We start from the raw sequence: 21061 nt of genomic DNA on the forward strand, positions 1-21061 counted from the left end.
CCACTATATGAGTTTGGGTGCATGAGGGATTAAACATCACCCATTTCCTCATTCTTTCTCCTTCTACTTGCCCTTCGCGAAGCATAGGTGAATCAACATTTCTTTCCACTGTCCTTTCTTCAAGTTAACGTGTATCAAACACTGTTTGTTATATTCATATGATAATAATAACTTTTTTTTTTTTAAATTTATTTCTTTAAAGAAGTAGAAGTGTTATAAATCCTATATTGACTAAATAGCACTTACATAGTTCATACTTAAACTATAATTAAGTGTCGATTTTCTCAAATTTTTAGAGTTTTTTTATTTGAAGAAATTCATAAGAGAGGATATATAGTTTAAAGTTATGTCTACATGAAATAGAGAAATAATAACGTTTAAAGGAAGAAGGTATTAGTTTGGAAATATCCTAGAACCTTCCTTACCTTTGAAAACGAACGGTGGTAAATCCTTTGATTTTTTTTTTAAATCCAACACACGTGTATTTTATCTATATGAAAATTTTGTTTTTTTAATTAATTAGCCGGCAATTCCTTTCAATTTTTTTTTGGATCCAATGCACATATATTATATATATGGGATTTTATTTTTACATTATCTTTTAATTAATTAAACATTAAAACAATTAATTTTGGAATTTAGACTAAATCGTAAATTTTTCGTTTTTATTGATAAAAGGGTAAAAGTGTAATATTCAGTATTCAAGCATGTATATTAAGTATTAAATGGGAATTATGGAATTTAAGTTGATTAATAACTAATTAATGTGAAGAAATTATGATTAGAAGCATAAAAGGGACGAAAAGATAATTTGACCACGTAAAGTTATTTTGATAATTTCTAAAAAAAAATTATCATGGAAAAATTGTTGACATGAGTTATTTGATACATGAAATGGGTTTGGACATTTGGGACATGAATGAGGGAAGTGAGCCACAAAATTTGTAAAGTTGGGCTTAAAACTTGTCGGGTAGGCTTATGGCCTACTTGAATTTTTTTAAGGGGGAAGAAGGGTGTAGAGTCTTTTCCATTCTTTCCCAACCAGCCGGCTACCACTTCATGGCAGCCACCATCTTCTTATCTCATTCCCTTTCTCATTCCTCGTTAAATTCTTTAAAAACTTCCAACACCCAACTTGATTTTCTATTTAGAAAACTATCTTCCAAACTCATTTTCTCCATCATCTTAACCAAATTTCAACAAGGGTTTATGGGTTTATGAGAGAGAAAATGGAAGTCAGAGAGAGAAAGCTTCGTTAAGGTAAAATATGCTGAATTCCATCTATCCTAACTTATTATTTGATTTTAGTTATTGAATAAAAGTTTGGGAAGCTTGGATATTGATTTGTGTTTATTAAAAATGAGGAAATGTTGATCTTTGGATTTCCAAGTTAGGAAGCGGATGAAAACAAGTATTTGGAAGCTTGATTTTGTGTTTAAAGAGCATGAAAGATGTAACTACCATTGCATTTTCATACTTTTTCTTAGAAAAGATTAAGTATGAATTAAAAAAAAAAGTTTAGTTAATAATTGAAGATAAGTGTATGGAATATGAAACCATGGTTTATGGTATTTAAATTAGTTAATAAAACATGCTAAGTGTATTGCTATTAAGGTTATGTTAAACTAGTGATAGTTAGTTGTGAAAATGGTATAAAACCTTAAATACCACGGCGTTATTAGAGAAGAGTGATATGATGAAATAAATGTAACTGTTGTTTAAGGTAACTGAATATTCAAATAATTGAGTAAAAAAATCATGAATGTGTGTTAAATGACTATTTTATTAAATAATGTAATTCGAAAGAAATTATGCATCATAAATTTTTCATCTCTTAAAAAAAGTGCTTCTGGACCAATTTTTGGCTTGAGAGAAATACTTTTTTTCTCAAAAAGTAAATTGTTTAGGGATGTTTTTTTGTCTCAAAAGTGCTTCTTAGAAACAATACTAAACACACCCTAAATATGAATAATCTTTATGTCCAATAAGAGGCAATAAATGTCTTATTTCAATAAGACTACTAAAAACCCATGCTAACATTTACATGAATGAGTATTGGTGATAAAGCTCAACTACATGGGAAATAAACATTGAAAGATTATAAATTGGCAATAAGATGGCTAGTAGGCACTTGGAAATGTGATCCTAGTAATACGAAGGAAACTTGTTATAATAAGAATGCCTAGTTAAATAAGATTGAAATTGAATTTGTTCAATGTTCAAAAGTGTTAAATAGCTAGGATACGATTCACAAGCCAATAAGGATGCATGCGTCTGGATCATAGGTGATGTGATTTCGATCGTGTTTAAAGCCTTAAGGTGTAGCACTCTTGTGCATTAATAAGAATGAGTATTTTGGAATGATTGGTTGGTTAGTCCTGAATATCCGATCTTGAATTTGCTAAGCTTACTAAGGGTGAGACATTAAACGATTGTGCTAATAAGAATTAAACATGAATAAGTCCTACTATTTGTGGGATGGAAAAATGGAATAAGTTAATCAAACAAATAAAGGATTATTAAAGGTAAACAACTAAAAGTGACTAAGAAATTGGCTATTGAGAAATGGTATTAAACCTATAAATGTGAAACGTCAAGGAGAACTTGCACTATAAGCTTTCCTCCTAATGATTATGTGGTTAATTAATGGAGGAAACTATGTGGATGAAATGTTAAATGTAAGGCATGATCTATTAATGGAACTAAAAAATTCATGAGATAAGTAAGCGTTATACATTAATATATAAATTTTCTCAGAAGTGATTGCCTCAACATTGATGCACAAATGGAGTAAAGGATGCGTATCTAGTTGGTTGAGTCTTGAAACAAATTCAAGAATGTGTAAACTCACACCTTTGCAAATGTGTTTAATTGGACATGTTAAACACAAAACATGTAAGTCTAAAAGACTCAACATTGGTAAGGAATAAGGTGAAGTAGGAAAATCCTAGTGTACTTACTAAGCTCTGTGAGTTTAACGTATTAGTTGTTTTAAAACGCATAGGTAATGGATTCAATGAGAAGTATAAGGTTCGGGCTTGGTAGCTTCATATCATCAACCATTATGATGTTGTACATTATTGTTTTGGATATCTTTGTTATTAGAAATTGGCAAGTATACAAAGATTTAGATTGGTTTTGAAGTTGTAAGAAATTTGATCTGAAATTCAAGTTGTTTAATTTAATTAATTAAGCTTCATTCCGATATTTGACTTGATTATGTTTATGCTTTGTATTAGGAGTTTTAACATGTTTGAATTTGATTTTTAAGTACTTTAGAACATAAGGAAATGATATGGTGATGTTTGGAAATGTTTTTAAGGTGTTTTTAGCATATTTTTCAGCTTTGGCCTAAGGTTCGGTACCTCAGGTATCACCCCTGGTTTGGTAGAATGCTCCATTGGATAGTACAAGGATCTAGGTTTGGACCCCGAAGGCCTTAGGTATCAATACCTGGGGTCTTGACAGTGCTACTACATTGTTTTGTAAAAAATGAGCCCTCCAATATTCGAATATGGTCCCAAGCACTTCTAAACACATTTCAATTGATTTAGAATGGGTTTAACAATATTTTAAAACTTAAAAATTGATTTTATATATTTTTTTTGATTTTATAAAAATATTTTCTTAATTAATTTATTAAATAAATTTGAGATTTTTTACATAAAAGTAGTTCGGTGGCATCCTCCATTTGTACCGGTTACCGAAACGAGTGAGGAGTGTTACATTATCAATGTACTTGGACTACTCAAGTATAGAAGTTATTGATGACATGTCCTAATATGAAAAAATAAGGCGAAAAAAACTTGAATTTCAAGGTTTTTTGGATTAGTTTCCAAGGTTTTCAAGGATTTTTTTATTTCACGAGAGATTTCACATTGGATTGTTTTCTCTACTTCAAGATTATGTTTTTGTATATTTTTAAAATAATAAAAAAATTTAAAATATTTATTTTGTAATATTTTAAAAAATTGTTAATTTTTTAATAGAAATTTAATTAAATAATATGATATTAGTTTAAATATGACACTTAATTGGATTTTAAGATAACTTGATTTTTTTATCATATTCACAAATGTGACATTATTTTAAATTAGCACAATATGAATGATATTTTTTTTTGAAACTTAATCTCATTATAGGTTGTTATAATATTTGTTCATTTTTATATAATGTCTAGAACTATTTATGGTACCTTCTCAACTCTTAAATAGAAGGATAATGCGTTTCAAAGCACACGAACTCATGACTTCTTACACTGTCAATAATTCTAATGCTAATCGAGTTAAGACTTAATCGACCGATACAAATGATATTAAATACTCTTCTTGTTCAGCAAGTTTTGGACGTATGTTAAGGAATTTTTAAAAAATGAAAAATTTTAAATATATTTTCTTTTTTTCCTTGAAATTTTTAGATTTAGAACTAAATTGATAAATTTTGTAAATGTTAAACGTTAAATTTATTGAATTTTCATAAATCAAATTAAAATGATAAATTTTGTAAACATTGACGGTTAAATTTATTGAACTTTTTAGAGTTAAGATTAAATTGATAAAATGTATAAACATTGGAGGGTTAAATTTGTTATTAGACCAATAAAAAAAAGGCTTATATCAACTTTTTATAACTCATCTAATGGGATGATGATTAAAATATTTAATCTTAAAAAGTTGAGTGATCAATAAAAAAATTAATTGTTTGATGATCAAAATAAAACTCAAGGTATAGTTGGATCAAGGTATAGTTGGATGATTATTTTTATAGTTTATTCTAAAAAAACAAACATACTACACACCAAAAACTTTTATTGGAGTAGAATAAGAGATGCATTCAAAGCTCCTAACAGTACTATTAGACGGACATTATACATTTGTTCTCTTTCTTTTTAGAATTTTTTTAAATATAAAAAAATATTAATGTGTATATATCATGTTATCATATGTTTAAATATATATATATCAAATTATTTGAATAAGGTATATTTGTTAAATCCTTTTGTAAGATTCAACCTTAAATGTAACATGATTTATTTAAATAACATATATTATAGTCGATTGAGTCTTAGTTCAATTTACATAAATATTGTTGCCAATGCAGGAAAACGTGAGTTCGAGTGTGTTGAAGTGTATTATTCTCTTATTTATGGGTTGGAAGGGGAATATAAGTAGTTTTAAGTATTGTGTTAAAAATAATATATAATTAAAATCTATAATAAAATTTTTCAAAAAACATATATTATGTTTATATTTAAGATTTGAACATGTTTAACTATAGATTAATATTTAATGCGTTGTCGTCGATGTATGACTGTAATTTATATAAATACATGGAATATTTTCCCTTACATTTATGTATATATAAGTAATAAAAACAAATAAAAAATTTCTACACGAATTACAAAATCTACTTTCAGATTTCTTTCTTAAAAGTTGTTTGCACTTTCGAAAGAAGGGGCAAATAGGTCTGGATTATTATTTTTGAATTCAAATATTTATGCATTTATTTTATAATTTATAAAAAATAAAATTTTTTAATCCATAATTATTCTTTCAATAGTATTATTTTAAAATTAAATTTCTCCTTATAAAAATATAATAAATTTTACTGGTTTTAATTAATTTACCAAAAGATAGATTTTATCACTAACATAGGATGAAGTTGAACGACAAAAGATATATTTTATCACTACCTACATGATCCTTGAAAGGAAATTTTCATGAAAAAAAAACTCATGCAATGTGCTAAAATTATTGAATTGAGAATTTAATTTATTTTAAAAGATGTTCAAATCCTAATTTATGCTTTTCTTTTCTATTTATATTTTTCATGTTTCACTGTTTGTGTTTGAAATTTATGATTAATTTTTTCAATACTTGTATTCTCTCTTACAATCTCATTTGTACCAAAACCGTTATAACAATTATTTGAATCTAATTCTTGAATCCTTAATTAATTCAAGGTTTAATGTACATATATACAAAACTAAACAAGGTAGTAAAAGAAAAAAAACCAACAAATTGTTGGGAGAATGAATCACCACTATTAAAAAAGATTTTCCACTTTACTTGAATACTATGTCTTCTCTTAATAAAATTAACTTTAAATCGAGAACACATATGATTATACTAAAAGAAATTTTAAAATTGAAATTGTGTTATTTTGATTTTTATTCAAATTTAAGTCTCTGATCCAAACTTTAAATAAAATCTTTTTTCACCCATTAAAAGAAATTAGCAATTTAATTCTCTCTTAAAATTAATATTCGCCAATTTTGATGATTAAAAAGAATTCATATAAACTTAGAAAAATAAAAACCATGAGCATTTTTATTTATTTATTTCATCCCCCACTAAAATTAACCTCAAAAAATCTGTAGGCGTGACCATGCAAAGTGGGGTGCATTATCATGGTCATCCCAATTTCACACAAATCCTCCTCCCCCACCTCTCTGATCTCGCCACGTTATCGCTCCTAAAATCCTTTCATCTTTCTACCTAAGTCAACCCCACATTTTTCATCCTTTTTCATCCAATTAAATTCCTCCACATCATACCTTATATGTTTTATCCCTCCGATTTTCCTCCAATGAAAAACTAAGGTTTTTTTTTTCTTGTCGTCTTTTACCGGCATTATTTCCGGCGAGCCGCCGTGAACGTTTGGTAGGAAATGGTACCGGCGGCAGGGAACTCATCCATTGCGAAACTCTGGCACTTGAGTCCAAGTGGTTGCAACGCACGCGCCACCTTCGTCCAAACCTCACGGCTACATCTACTCGTCGAAATTGAAACCGTCGCGGGCATGAAAACTCGAACAGCTTTCTTTAAGGTCTCAACGATATCATCCGGGTCCTCGCAAACCGATCCAACGCACTCGAAGCTAGCGTAACTAAACCCATCTTCAGGGGTAACATGGATGGTGGAGTAACGATCACCATCAATGCCATTCATGGAGTAACCACACGGATCAAACGCGAAGTCACATATGAAAGCTCCAGCGTTAATGGTGTCAATCCCCGTCAGCTCCGTCATGTCTCTGCCGGCTAAATCCCCTGTTTTGCTATCCCGGGAGAAGAACTTACGTGCAATGAGGCGGTCGAGTTCCGTCATGCAAACTTCGACGGTGAAAGTAGCATGAGAGGGATATTTCAATGGAGGCAAAAGGGTAGCGGTGAAAACATACCATGAATGAGCTGTTAACTTAGAAGGCATAACGGAGGCTTTTCGATAACAAAGATTGTCGGGGATATTATGTTCAATGTAAATGACTTCTTCTTGGAAGCTGGTGTGAGGGAAAGGTTGGGATTTGGGGAAGATGAAGTTACCTCTGGTGTAACTACAGGTTTGCAAAGTGAGGCCAAGATTGTTGGCAAAGTGGATCAATGGAGGGATTGATTTGAGAAGTTGGGTTGTCCCACAGGTTTTGATGATGATCTTTGTAGGGTAAACAAATAAGCTTGATTCAGACAAAACGTAAGCATCAAAGAAAGGGTTCCCAACAGCTGCTACAACAGTGCATTGGACAGCAAGTAAGACTTGCTCGAGTGATTCGAAATCAAGCAGCCTAAGCCCCAACATGTTGTTCCCATCATCATCATCAATATCCCCAAAGAAATGGAGCTCTAGGCGTTTCTCAAAACCTTCAAACCCTGAAACAGCCATTTCCAAATGACAAAAAAACCCAAAGACTGAAACAAGATTGAATTAATTAGATGGTGTAGAGGTGAGAGGTGTGGCATATCGGAATTTATAGGTGGCTTAAAGAGAGAGAGAGAGGAGGGAAGGGGGCATGCGATTGAGGCAACCAAGAATCATGATTGCAGGCATAATGAAGTGAATAAGATGATGATATGTTGTGAAATATTATCTCTTTTTTCCTTTTTTTTTTTTTTCTTGTGTGTGTGAGAGAAAGAATCAAATCTTTCTTTCGTTGTTTCATGAAAGAAAGAGATACAAAGGAACGGGATTTATGCCCACGCGCATGCATTTTTCAGGTTTTCTTTGTCATGCTCATGCACTCACTAGTCCCGCCTGCAACTCTCCAGTAACTTCCATTTGGCTCCATTCCAACATATTGGAGTACTGTTTCATTGTACAAAGAATGGTATTTTTGGGGGATAAATTATTAACAAGCCATTCTCATTTCAAAGTGTTTGGGTTGAATAATTCTGCTGGGTAGTAATTTAAGGAAGATGCTGTTGGGGGAACTGATTATGTATGTTTGAGGGAGGGGCCCTAACACAATAATCATAGGCATAATCCTTGTTTGTTCTTCAACATTTATATGAAAGTCTTAAGAATTTTGTCTCAGATTGATAGTTCACATGCATTACCTTTGATTTTTTTTTCCAACATTCACTGATGTCTGCTTCTTTCGTAACCAGAAAATTTATCCGTATGAATGTGGGATTTGGGTAAGCTTATATGAAAATTCTAGTCTTTCCGGGGTTTAGCATGGGATTATCAAATCATTGACAACTTTTTAGTGAGGTTTTTTCTTTAATTAGAAAAATTGTCAAAATGGACTCCATTGAAGAAAAAAATGATGAGGTCAAAACTTAAGGAAAATTTCTACTGTTATTAAGTGATTGGCATGAGAGAGTTTTAAAGAACAACAACGGCAACACTATTATAGGATGGACCAAATGTTTCAAAGCAGACCAAACAATCTTAATCATCAGTTTTGCAAATTAGAAATGAGTGGTCACACTTAATTCGCTATTTCATATATGTTCCCAAGTTGCTACAGGTTTTATTTATTAGGAAGCAAACAATATATATTATAACCTACAGAAATATTGATATATTATAAAAAAAAATACTCGTATTAAATTCAAAAATACCCATTTAAATTTGTATATATCCATAATTGTCACCCATATGAATTATGTTTCTTGGTTGAAGAATAGAAAGTTGAAAATGCTTTTATTATTATTATTAATGAATATGATCCTAAGCCCAGCAAATTAAAATGGACTAAAATAATGGAAATAGAGGTAATTAGTGCTTTGGGTAGCTTTTGGAAGTAGTTTCCTAATTGACTTAAACTACCTTCCTCGTGACATTTTTAAGTCTCCTTGGCTTTTAATTTAAGACTTTACACCAAAGATTACTATAATAATAATAGTAATAATACTGCATGATAAGCTCCAAGAAAGCTTCCCATGAAGAAGTATATATGGAGAGATACATGAATAAACATAAGAGTAGATGAATTCAAAAATTATCTTGGTTGATTTTTGCTTTCAATTTTACAGGTGAGGTTAAATCTAATTTAATTATATTAAATAATTATAATTTTATTGATACAGACACTACAGCAAAACTGGTTTTTAGCGGCGTTTGAATGAAAAACGCCACTAAGGAACGAGCATTAGTGGCGCTTCCCAAAAACGCCGCTAAAGATTGAGTTTTAGCGGCGCATTTCTAAAAACGCCGCTATATGTACACCTTTAGCGGCGCTTTTTAGAAAGCGTCGCAAAAAAATAACACAACGACGTTGGTGGCTTTAGCGGCGCTTTCTAAAAACGCTACTAAAGATCGAGTATTAGCGGCGCTTTTCTAAAAACGCCGCTATATGTCCACCTTTAGCGGCGCCTTTTAGAAAACGCCGCTAAAGATCAAGCATTAGCGGCGTTCTCTAAAAAGCGCCGCTAAAGAATTTTGTAAAACGCACAGATTTTTGTGACTTTAGTGGTGCTTTTTTAAGAAACGCCGCTATAAGTACACCTTTAGCGGCGCTTTTTAAAAAACGCCGCTAATGCTCGATCTTTAGCGGCGTTTTTTGAAAAACGCCACAAAAATAGAAAAAATTAAAATAATATTATTTAATATAATTTTAAAGATTTTTGGTATATGACTAATTGTTTTTAATTTATATGTTAATTATTTTCTTATATAATTGTAAATGAGATAGTATTAATTTTAAAATATTGAATTAATTATCATTATATTTTAGGGTTTACGGTATATGGTTAAGGGTTTAATGTTTATGAGATACTATTGTAAGGTTTATGTATTCTGGGTTTAGGGATTATGGTTTATGGTTTATGGGTTAAAGGTTAGGGTTTAAGTTTTAGAGTATTGGGGTTTAAGGTTTAGGGGTTTAGGGGTTAAAGGTTAAGGGTTTATGTTTTATTGTTTAAGGTTTATGGGTTAGGAGCTAGGAATTTAGGGTTTAGATTAATTAGTATTTTTTAATTTATATATTAAATAATTTCTTATATAATTGTAAAAAAGATAATATTAATTTTAATATATTAAAATTATGATTATAGTTTAAATTATTTAAGAGATAATAGATAAACTTTATATATATTAAATGGTTTAGGATTTAAAGTTTACTTAAGATTTGTTAAATGATGAAATTTTTTACAATCAATTAATACTTTTATATTTAAAAATATTTATCTAAACCATTTGATATATTTAAATATTAGATTTAAAAAAACATTGATAAATAAATAAAAAAAGTAACAGATCATTGATATGGATAGGTATAGATAGGACCAGATTATAACAAATAAAAATGAAATACAAAAACTAAAATCATTCCACATCGAATCCTAACAAAATAGTTATATTTTAGTTAGGAAGAAATATCCCTGATGAAATGGAGATTAGATCGGAAAGAATAATATAAAATCATGATTAATGTCTCAATCTTTAATAGAAATTTGATATGTGAGAAATTGATTTCTTACATTGGATAATTTTAACTTAATAATTAATGACAGCCATTTATTATTTATTTTCTTATTAAAATACACGATATTTATTTTCAGAGTACTTAATTTTTTATTTATAAAAACTAATTTATAAAAAATAGTAATAATAAATATTTTATAAAATTATTTAACTAATAATTTTTAACATAGAAAATAAAAAACTTTTTTTTGAAGTAAAATAAAATTAAAAAAAAATTTAACAGAGCAAAAATGTAATAATTTTTTACCAGCGTTTTTATGAAAAACGCTACAAAAAATTAACAATAACGGCGTTTTTATAAAAAACGCCATAAAAAATTAACAATAACGGCGTTTTTATAAAAAACACCAAAAATAAATCTCAAAAGGGCGCGATTTTATTCTTAAATTTTCACCCTCTGAAACCCCTAATTTTTCCCCCTAAAATCATATTCTCAAAACACCCCCATCTCACCCCTCCTTGCTGTTTTCAATCAAGAAACTCTCCAGCAGCAGTCTTGATTTGGTTCTTCGTTGTGTCTATTGGCATTTCATGGAAGGATTAGTAGCCTTCAGCCACACTTCCAACACTTGCCCACCTTGCCTTTGCGATTGCTCTTCTCAGCCTCTTCTCACAATCCCTGAAGGTATTCCCAGATCTGGCTCGATCTCTTCTCCTCCTTTCTTGTTTCTGTTAATTGATTCTTTTTGGTGTTAAAAGTTAAGTCAAACATAAACAATATTCATATATAGGACCCATAAACTGCTTTTGGGACTTTGGTCGGTCGAATGGGATAACCACATCGAACAAACACTGTTGAATTTTTTGTTCTCAATACCTTTTGTGTTATTTACTCTTATAACAAATTTCAAATTCAAAGCACACTGTTGATTTCTCAACATCATATATTTGGCTCAAGTCATTTGCAATTTTTTTTATTAGAGTTGTCAAAGAATGAAAATCCGTGTGTTAGCATATTTAAATGGCTTTACCTTTTGTTCTTTGGATCATATCTTTGAATCTTTCACCTGAATACTGTTACCAATTTTCGCTTCATTGGACCAGGCTTGATGTACCTGATAGTGGCTTGGCAGCACTAGTACGGCTTAGCAATGGTGACATGAGAAAGGCTTTGAACATTTTGCAGGTGTTTAAACTACTTATTCCTATACTGTTTCTGCGTAAATTGTTGTACAATGATAGTTACTTATTTAAGAAGCGTAAGTCAGAGAAACAACAGGTTGGCTTCGATCTGTTATTTGCTTTGTGGCAGAAGTGGTGTTACATTACCACATTATCTCATTGCTCTTCAGAGGGGTGGTGTAGCCTTGTCTAATTTATGTGTTTAGGTGATGTGAGCGCTAGTTTTAATTGGATAGGATGGATTTCTTTTTTCCACTTGGGGAAGGGGGATTTAAAGCAGGCTCCTATGGGGATGTCTCTGAACCAAGTGCTCAAGTGCATGAATAGACATTATTTTCCTTATTGACGGTGGGATTTGGGTGAGTAAGATGCCTATTTTTATGAAGTGGTCGGTGTTATTCATGAATGTGCAAGAGTGGCATTGTTAATGACTTTTTTACTGCATGCAGTCAACACACATGGCTTCTCAGAAGATTACAGAAGAAGCCGTGTATCTCTGTACTGGAAATCCATTGCCTAAAGACATCGAGCAAATATCTTACTGGCTTCTGAATAAGTCATTTGCGGAGAGTTTCAAATGTATTTCTCTCAATCTCTCTGTTGTGCAATTAGTAAAATTCTTGTCTGTAGATCCACTTTTTATTCTCTTTAAAACTGTTTCTTTATTCTTTGGTTAACTCTTTGTAGGAGTATCTAAAACAAAGACCAGGAAAGGATTGGCCCTGATCGATATTGTAAGGGAAGTGACAATGTAAGTGCCATGTCTGTTTTGACTTATAAATGGCTACTCTTTAATTTTTTTTTGGGTAATTATTCATGTATTACACTTTTTAACAGGTTTGTTTTTAAGATTAAAATGCCCTCAGATGTTCGAGTTCAGTTAATCAATGACTTGGCAGACATAGAGTAAGTACTTATTTCTGCTGCTACTGCTCTCTGTCTCTCTCTCTCTCAGCTAACACATAAATAATTGATAAATATTTGATGCTCTGAACAATAAATGTATCATAAAACTGGTTATAATTATAAAAGAACCAAAAAGAAAGAGAAGTACGCCCAAGACAATTTGGTAAATAAGCATAATTTATTTAATGTATAGCTTAAGACTTTTATTGCAAGTATTATGTAAGTGCCTGATTTGGAGTTTCATTTAGAGCATTCTTAGCCAAATGATGTTTTAGCTCCATTAGTTGATTTTATTTATTATTGCTAGCTGCCACATTTGAGATCTAGTATTTCCTTTACTAAGGCTTTTTGTTAGCTGTTGGAAGTTTTCCTTTTTCCTTTTTGGCCAAGGTTTTTTTTTTTGATAAACTTTTTGGCCAAGTTGTTGAATGTTCTAATTGGGGCCTGAATGTGGAACTTTGCTTCATCAACATAAATACGCTTAGATAGGAGATTGAAGAACAATTGACTAGTAGATGGTATTTAAAAATGCTATTGGCATTGTTTTAGAATCATGAAAGAAGTGACGATTAAATATCTCTTTGTTTTCATATGTTCAAAGAGATGTTAATTTGATAATCATATTTCATTCTGTTCCTGATATTGTATAATAGGTGTGGATTGTGGAAAGTATATCAGATAGTAGTAGCTAGTGGCTTCAATTGATATGTCTTACCATTTGCAGGTATTGATTGAGTTTTGGGTGCAATGATAAGTTGCAACTGGGATCTCTCATTGCTATTTTCACAAAAGCTAGATCTGCCCTAGTTGCGGTAGTGAAATAGCTGTTTATAGCTTGGCCTTGTTTCTTCTCCCAATCTCATAATGTTCTTTCTGTATGATTTAAGCCTCTGACAAATAGAAAGTGTTTTTCTTATGTAGTCCATGAGTCGTGGATACCTAAAGAATGTAGTTTTCAGGCCCTAAGGATGTTTATTTATTTATTTTTTTTGCAGTGATTTTTGCTTCTTATGAGCTCTCAGATCCTTCATGTTTTGCTTCTTAAACAATGCTTAGCTTATGGTAAAGTGATTTATTTTGAGGGAACAAATGAGGCTCAAGTTTTAGAGGCATTGCATCTTCATTGTAGTTCCACATGGTTCTTTTTCAGTGCACCTTTCTGATGTAGTAAGTAGGACAAGAGGCCAAGGTTAGAAAGTAAATATAGTTGCCCTACTCAATCAAAAGTTGTCCTCGTTTTTCTTCCCTGTTTCATCTGGGTTACAATTGGTTGTAACTCTGTTTTCGTGTTATCTTGTTTAGGTCAGAGCATTATGCGACAAGGCATAAAATATGCATCTCAAAGACTAGATACATTTGCATGTGTTAGGTATAGAAAAAGGTGTTTCCATTTTGGTGTTAAGATTTTATGCAGTGTAGTTGCTTACTGTCTTACACTATGTTGTCCTTTTAGGAAAAATGGTTGAACAAGCAATTGAGCAAATTATGGCCTTTTGTTGCAGAGGTAAGATACTTGTTCTTATATATATTTTTGCTATAAGATTCATAGTAGTTGCTGGTTATTTATTTCAAAAAGGCCGAGAGAGGCTTTTGTGTAACTGAGGTTATCCACCTTAACAGATGAAATTTAGGCAGGTTGTTCAACTCTTTTGGTGCTTTCTGAAGTGAAAATAATTGAAATTGTTCTCTATGTAACTTACAATTTAGTATTTTTTTCATAGTAGATAAACCAGAATTAGACTATTATATTGGTTGTCCGCAATATTAAGCATTCTGAGCATCAATATATTTAGATATTTTGAGGTTTAAAATTGAACTCAGGGAAGAAATAAATATAAAAACAACTAACATAGTGTAACACCCCTATCCCGTGACCGTCGCCGGAATAGGTAAGGGGCATTACCGGGCTTGTAACTCATGTCAGAACCGTAAAATTTTGAACTTTTTCTTGAAATAAAGGTCATTCATTTAGATAAGTACTAAGCACGGCCAGGGATAAAATTTAAACTTCTCTAAGTAAACATTCAAAAGATGCCATTTTCGCATGGCTTATATACATTAACCAAAATATTCTTCCGCCACTAGTCAATTTTATACATGCCATAAGATAATCCAAAACATAGCAGTACCAAACAGTGGATAGTGATAGTGTGACTAGTTGCTGACGATCCCCGAGCCTGTAGCTTCGCAATGAGATCTATAAAACAGAGGAAACAGAGTAAACGGAGTAAGCATTACAATGCTTAGTAAGTTTTAAGCAGTGTCAACAGATAACAATCAAATTATAACATAGTTGTTCGTATTTTTATTTCACTCTTCCTTTGGGCATACCATCCCTTTACCGAATATGCACATCTCATCATATACAATAGGCAGATAAACTTTCACATAAAAGTGAGCTCATGTGACATAGATATATCGTATGATTTCACATAACCTCTCACACTGATCCGATGTCACATAATCATAGGAATAGTCTCATAGATTGCTCTCGTATGCATCACATAACTACCTTATGATTTAGTGCAAATCAAGCTCACATATAAACTTGGAGTACATACCTGTTTAACCTTTCGCATTGAATATATTTATAAGCAATTCTTATTACGAAGTCTTACCCGGACAAAATCCCCACACGTAGTCATCGGGTCTTTAGAGCTCGGATATAGTACGAGCACGAAGCTTACGGACATTAATCAGTGATAATATTCTCGCATAAAGCCTGCGGGGTTTTAACCCGGATATAGTACTGACACAAATGCCCTTCGGAACTTATCACATTTATACACTTTCACATCCATCACGTTGGCCACTCGGCCCTGTCACATATATACACTTTCACATTCATCACATCGGCCATTAGGCCTTATCACATATATACGCTTTCACATTCATCACATCGGCCATTAGGCCTTATCACATATATATACACTTTCACATTCATCACATCGGCCATTAGGCCTTATCACATATATATACACTTTCACATTCATCACATCGGCCATTAGGCCTTATCACATATATATACACTTTCACATTCATCACATCGGCCATTAGGCCTTATCACATATATACATACTTTCACATTCATCACATCGGCTATTAGGCCTTATCACATATATATACACTTTCACATTCATCACATCAGCCATTACGCCATACTATCATTTCATATTCGAATACTCATAAACTTACAATATCACGATTTAGAATTCAAGTATGGGTTTAATCAATAGCTTATGAGCAACTAAAACAAGTTTATCAAGGTTCACAACATAATCTCAAATTCAGCACAAGCTGTTTTTCCTGAGCAATAGTCACTAAATTATTTATAACTGGAGCTACAAAACTCCAAATCACTTTCCGTTAATTTTTCCTGAATATAGACTCGTATATATTCCATCCATACAATTTCCAGAATTTTAGGTTTGGCCAATCAATACCAGATTTTTCTTAAAGTTTCCCCTGTTTCACTGTTTGACTAATCTGACCACTCTTCACTACGAATCAAATTTCTCATTTTACAGAATTAAAAATATGTTGTATTTGATTTCATTTGAAACTAGACTCATTAAGGAGTATAAGCATATAAATTTTATCTTATAACCATTTTTGTACAATTTATAATGATTTTCTAAAAACAGAACAGGGGATTTCGGAGTCATTCTGACACCGTCTCACACAACTTTAAATATCTCATTATCGGAAATTCCTTTGCTTACACGGTTTCTTTTATAAGAAACTAGACTCATTAAGCTTTAATTACATATTTTATTCAGCCTTTAACTCAACTCCCACAATTTATGGTAATTTTTCCAAAACGCTACTGCTGCTGTCCCTTGCAGATTTATACAATTTACTCTGTAAAGTTCTCATTCACATATTTAAAACATAATATCATATATGCCGTTTTCCATATCATTCTTCATTATAACTAAACTTATATGCTAGAAAATTACCTTAAAAGTTGTCGACGACTATAATTCTACGGCTATTCGCTTAGTTTTGTCGTCCCTTTTTCCGACTTTTGTCCTTGATGCTCTTGAGCTAATGATTAACAAATTTACAAATTAAAAAAAATTCTACCATGACGATTATAGCCGAATAACATAGACTAAGAAATTAATTTACATATAAAACGTATACATATATAATTAGCTCAACCTTCAATAATTCAATTTGCTAATTAAAACATAGAAATTTATAACCAATTCAAAATTCCTTAACAATGGCCGAATATCAAAAGGGCTACCAAAGGACATCATCAACTAACTAACAAGCATCAATTGTAATTCAAAACTTAGGTTCACATTTGGCCCAAGCAAACTTCATTTCAATTATGCCACTCTTAAACTTATCCATAATACCCTAAGTTCATTTTGTAGCTAGGCAACAATTATACAAAAACAAGCAGCATTTAACAACAATGTACTTAACCAATTCCTTAAGCATACATTCGGCAATATACATATATATTAATGACTAAAACACTTAGGCCAATTCTAAATCATCCACAAATCTTCATGCTTACATGCCATAACCGTATGGTTCTTATCACACTTGGACCACAAAATGCATAAATTTCACAAATTCTAATTAATATCATAGGCTCAATTTCGGCTAACACTCATTTAAATACTTACAATTTAGCACTAATTTAGCATTTCAACATAGCCGATTGTCATTAAGCAATTTAGCCACAAACATTTAATTTTACCAAGCTCAACTCATCTATAATCAACCCTCAATACCCTAAAGCATCAAAAACGACATCAAAGAAATACAAACATCCATGACCGAATTTCATCTTCATAACTTTACAAAAAAATTTGCCATGAGCTAGCTTCTATACTTGATGGCCACTCCAAATATACAAAGATTTTCAATGATAGAGCATTAACATACCTTAATCCACTTAAAGGTGACCAAATGCCTTAACTTCAATTTCTTCTTTTCTTTCTTTAGGTACGGAAATGGAGGAAGAAAAAGATGAACCAACTTTGTTTTTATCACCCATTTCTTTTAATATAAGTTCATATTTCATATTATTTATTCATTTAACATTTAATTTATTAATATAAAAGGCATATATTTTGTATCCCATGCTCCTTATTTTATCATACTTCCCATGAAACACTAACTTAACATGTTTATGACATGTTCTTGCCCATCACACTTGGTCTACCATACTTGTCATGGCCGGCCACTACTAATTAGGGGGAAATTGACATGCAAGTCCCCCTTTTTATTTCATGCACTAATAGATCTTTATGCTTTGACCTATCACATTTCAAAATTTTCTCACATAAGTCCTATTTGATAAAATTCACTTACTATTAACAAAATTCAAACATGAAATTTTCACACATGCATATGTACATATAATGAGCATCAACTATGACGGTTAATTATCTTTATGACTCGGTTTAGTGGTCCCGAAACCACTTTCCGACTAGGGTCACTTTAGGGGTGTCACACATAGTGGATCAGGAAAATGCTTTGACATGAGCTGCTTTCTGTTTGACTTGTTTACATATCTAAATAATAGATTGTTTGAGGATAGGCCATGGATTTGGTGATATTTATTATTTAAACTATGTAGGTTTTAGATGCAACGCATGTACATGCAAAGGCACATGATTAATAACATGAACAATGACTTTTGTCGAAACAAATTCTAATTCTTGCATTATGGTGGCATTATTAAAAATTTATTTTTCCATATCATAATTCAAAGAGATCAGATAATGTGCTTTGACATATGTGACTTTGAAGGTCGTATAAGTGATTTCCTTATTGGCCTGACTCTGGCTTACAGGTGCATACTTTGGCTTTCTGTTCCAGTGTTTTGGATTCTCTGGCGGTTGAATTGAAAGCATCAAAGGACTTCTCTAAGTTATATGCAGGCATTGCAATACTTTGGCTTCATATAAGCTTGAACCAGCCTTCTGTTGTATATTGTTTCTTCTTCTTTTTTTTATCTTTTTCCTTTGATTAATGAGAGGTGATGATGAATTGGCATTCTTTTCTCATGAGGATGAATTTTGTTTTAGAAATTGTAATACTTTGTGTGTTTGTGTGTGTTATTTTTTATGTATTAAATTACATATTAAATCAATGTTTATGTATTAAATTTAAATTCATTAATTTTTATATTTAGTTTTGAAATTTAAATTTTAATGGAAAATTTCATTTAATTAATATTTTTTTTATTTATCCTTAAAGTATATAGTTTAGATTTCAAATTTCAAAAATTAAACATAATATAATATTTTAACATAGAAATAAATATTAATTAATTAAAATAAAATAAAATAATTTTTTAAAAGGTCATATTTTTAGCGGCGTTTTTTAAAAAAGCGCCGCTAAAGGTCCTGGTCTTTAGCGGCGTTTTATTCTAAAAAATGCCACTAATTTTTGCGGCGGTGTATATAGCGACGTTTTTTGCGGCGCTTGGGAAAGCGCCGCTAAAAGTATTAGTGGCGCTTATATACGCCGCTAAAGGCAAAAAAAAACGCCGCTAAAAGTCTGTTTTCCTGTAGTGAGAGTACAATAAGGGAAGAAGAGGAGGAGCAAAGAGGAGATCAATGTGGTGTAATGGAGGTCGATTTACTTGTAAAAACTAAGGGTCGGGAAAAGGACAAAAGGACAGAAGATAAATGTTCAGAGTAACTTTAGAATGCTAAAAGATTAATCCCTAGTTCATAGTTTTTCAGGGTATTTATAGAAAAGGTCCCATTGTCTACTGACATGATATGGCTAGATAAGCGTTCAATCTTGTTAAATATGTAATGGATAATCATAGGTGCGTATTATGAGATTCTACCAATATGAGGTAGTAGCCTAAATAGACTCCTTGTTGTCGTGGAAGTGTTAGTGTGACACCCCAAACCTAGCCCGGATGGTCTAATCCGAATCTCGAACGACACATTAGCCACCTAGGTGACTCTCTATTAAACATCTACAATTCACACTAACCATCCATACTCACCATACATATACAAAATATTTCATACAAGCATTAGTCCTAAGAGCAAGCTTTTCTAAATGAAACAATAAGTCATACAATCAGTGGAATAAGGCGTACCTGAATCTCGACATGCTCTACTAGCTGCAAAATGTCTCATTAGTTCATATAAGTAGTATCATATAATTCAAGCAATAGTTTTAACCAAACAAGCAAACACGGAGATTAAAAAATCCCAAAAATAAATCAGTCTGAAAAGTCCATTTACAACCCTTGAAAAAAATGTTTTATAAATTGTCCAAAATTATCTAGGTCCCATTTTGAGTCTCTAGCCTGGGAATGTCCCACATTGCCTTCTTGGGGTTTTATAAGCTCGATGCACATATCGTAGAAAGAAAATTTGTACGATGGATCACTGAACTACCACCCTCTTCACTATCCTGTGCACTTCTTATCTGAAAGGGAAAAGAAAGTAAAGGGATGAGCTTAGCAAAGCTTAGTGAATACACATGTGTACAACACAAGAAAACACATCAATTAAGATAGGGTTCACATGTCTTACTTGACTTCTAGTAGTGCGCGACCTCGTTTTCAAGGGTCGTACACAGAGTACTCACGTTGGTCCACCACAGCATCGATTATGTGATCTTCTCCTTACCTTTGTCTTTGTTAGTCAATGTTGCCCCAGTATTTTTAGCTTTGCATGAACAAATACACATCACATTTTGTCTAAAACAATTTAATTCATTCACTACTCAACAGCAACCCACTACTTTCGTTATTTCCTACAAATTTTTATTGTTCTAATACTTGCCTCATTTTCTAACTTTTAACCCTCTTAACCTACATGTATTTGTAGATCTAGAAGATTAATTAAAGGTAACCTCACTAAACTCTATTCTTTCAAAAATAATCATTGTTTATCGTCTTCCTCAAAAGCAAAACCCTTCTATTTATAAGTTTTATTAAAAACATTGCTAAATCTGATTGTAAACCTTTTATTATTCTTAAAGCCCTTTGAAAATCATTTTGGAAACATTTCATAGCTTTGCCAGCTTCGATCCACCATTTTCATGAAGCCAAACATTTAAAAGAAAAACAAAGATTATTTATAATTCCTATATAGACCGTAAATAGGTTATTTACCTTCGATCTAGCTATCCCTCGCAACTTCCGAGTGGCCTGCTCAATAACTGAACCAAAGTTTAAGAAGAAAAATAGTGTTTTACTTGAGAATTTAAAGAAGAAAATGGTGCTTAGTTGCTTAGAAAATGTAATGTGCAAGAAAATTTTGAAGGAAAATTAACTACCAGATGCAACAACTTTTGAATTGAAGAAAGTGTGAAAAGAAAAAAGATAC

The 21061-nt window shown here is 31.6% G+C and overlaps 1 protein-coding gene and 3 long non-coding RNA genes across 11 annotated transcripts; 2 read left to right on the forward strand and 2 right to left on the reverse strand.

Annotated features, from left to right (window-relative positions):
- The first annotated feature begins 930 nt into the window (after positions 1-930).
- LOC107897005 (uncharacterized) lies at positions 931-3570 on the forward strand. The gene is made up of 2 exons (XR_001683996.2): positions 931-1453; positions 3005-3570. It is a non-coding gene; the product is annotated as an uncharacterized lncRNA (long non-coding RNA).
- A 2741-nt stretch (positions 3571-6311) lies between these two features.
- On the reverse strand, positions 6312-8211 carry LOC107897003 (S-adenosylmethionine decarboxylase proenzyme 4). Its single transcript, XM_016822330.2, has one exon. It carries the CDS (start codon positions 7659-7661, stop codon positions 6633-6635), a length of 1029 nt encoding a protein of 342 aa, XP_016677819.1. The 5' UTR covers positions 7662-8211; the 3' UTR covers positions 6312-6632.
- A 2939-nt stretch (positions 8212-11150) lies between these two features.
- On the forward strand, positions 11151-18798 carry LOC107897000 (uncharacterized). 8 transcript variants are annotated; one of them, XR_005903568.1, is made up of 9 exons: positions 11151-11331; positions 11751-11832; positions 12278-12407; positions 12516-12579; positions 12666-12734; positions 13459-13923; positions 14037-14103; positions 14188-14238; positions 18553-18798. It is a non-coding gene; the product is annotated as an uncharacterized lncRNA (long non-coding RNA). The 8 variants fall into 8 exon arrangements; XR_005903563.1 differs by having other exon boundaries at positions 13459-14103; XR_005903564.1 differs by having other exon boundaries at positions 13459-14103; positions 18579-18798.
- LOC107897002 (uncharacterized) lies at positions 14886-17700 on the reverse strand. The gene is made up of 3 exons (XR_001683995.2): positions 17640-17700; positions 16694-16781; positions 14886-14931 (listed from the first exon to the last, which is right to left on the reverse strand). It is a non-coding gene; the product is annotated as an uncharacterized lncRNA (long non-coding RNA).
- Positions 18799-21061: the final 2263 nt, after the last annotated feature.

This window comes from Gossypium hirsutum, chromosome A10 (genome assembly GCF_007990345.1).
Source record: "Gossypium hirsutum isolate 1008001.06 chromosome A10, Gossypium_hirsutum_v2.1, whole genome shotgun sequence".
NCBI classification, from domain to species: Eukaryota; Viridiplantae; Streptophyta; class Magnoliopsida; order Malvales; family Malvaceae; genus Gossypium; species Gossypium hirsutum.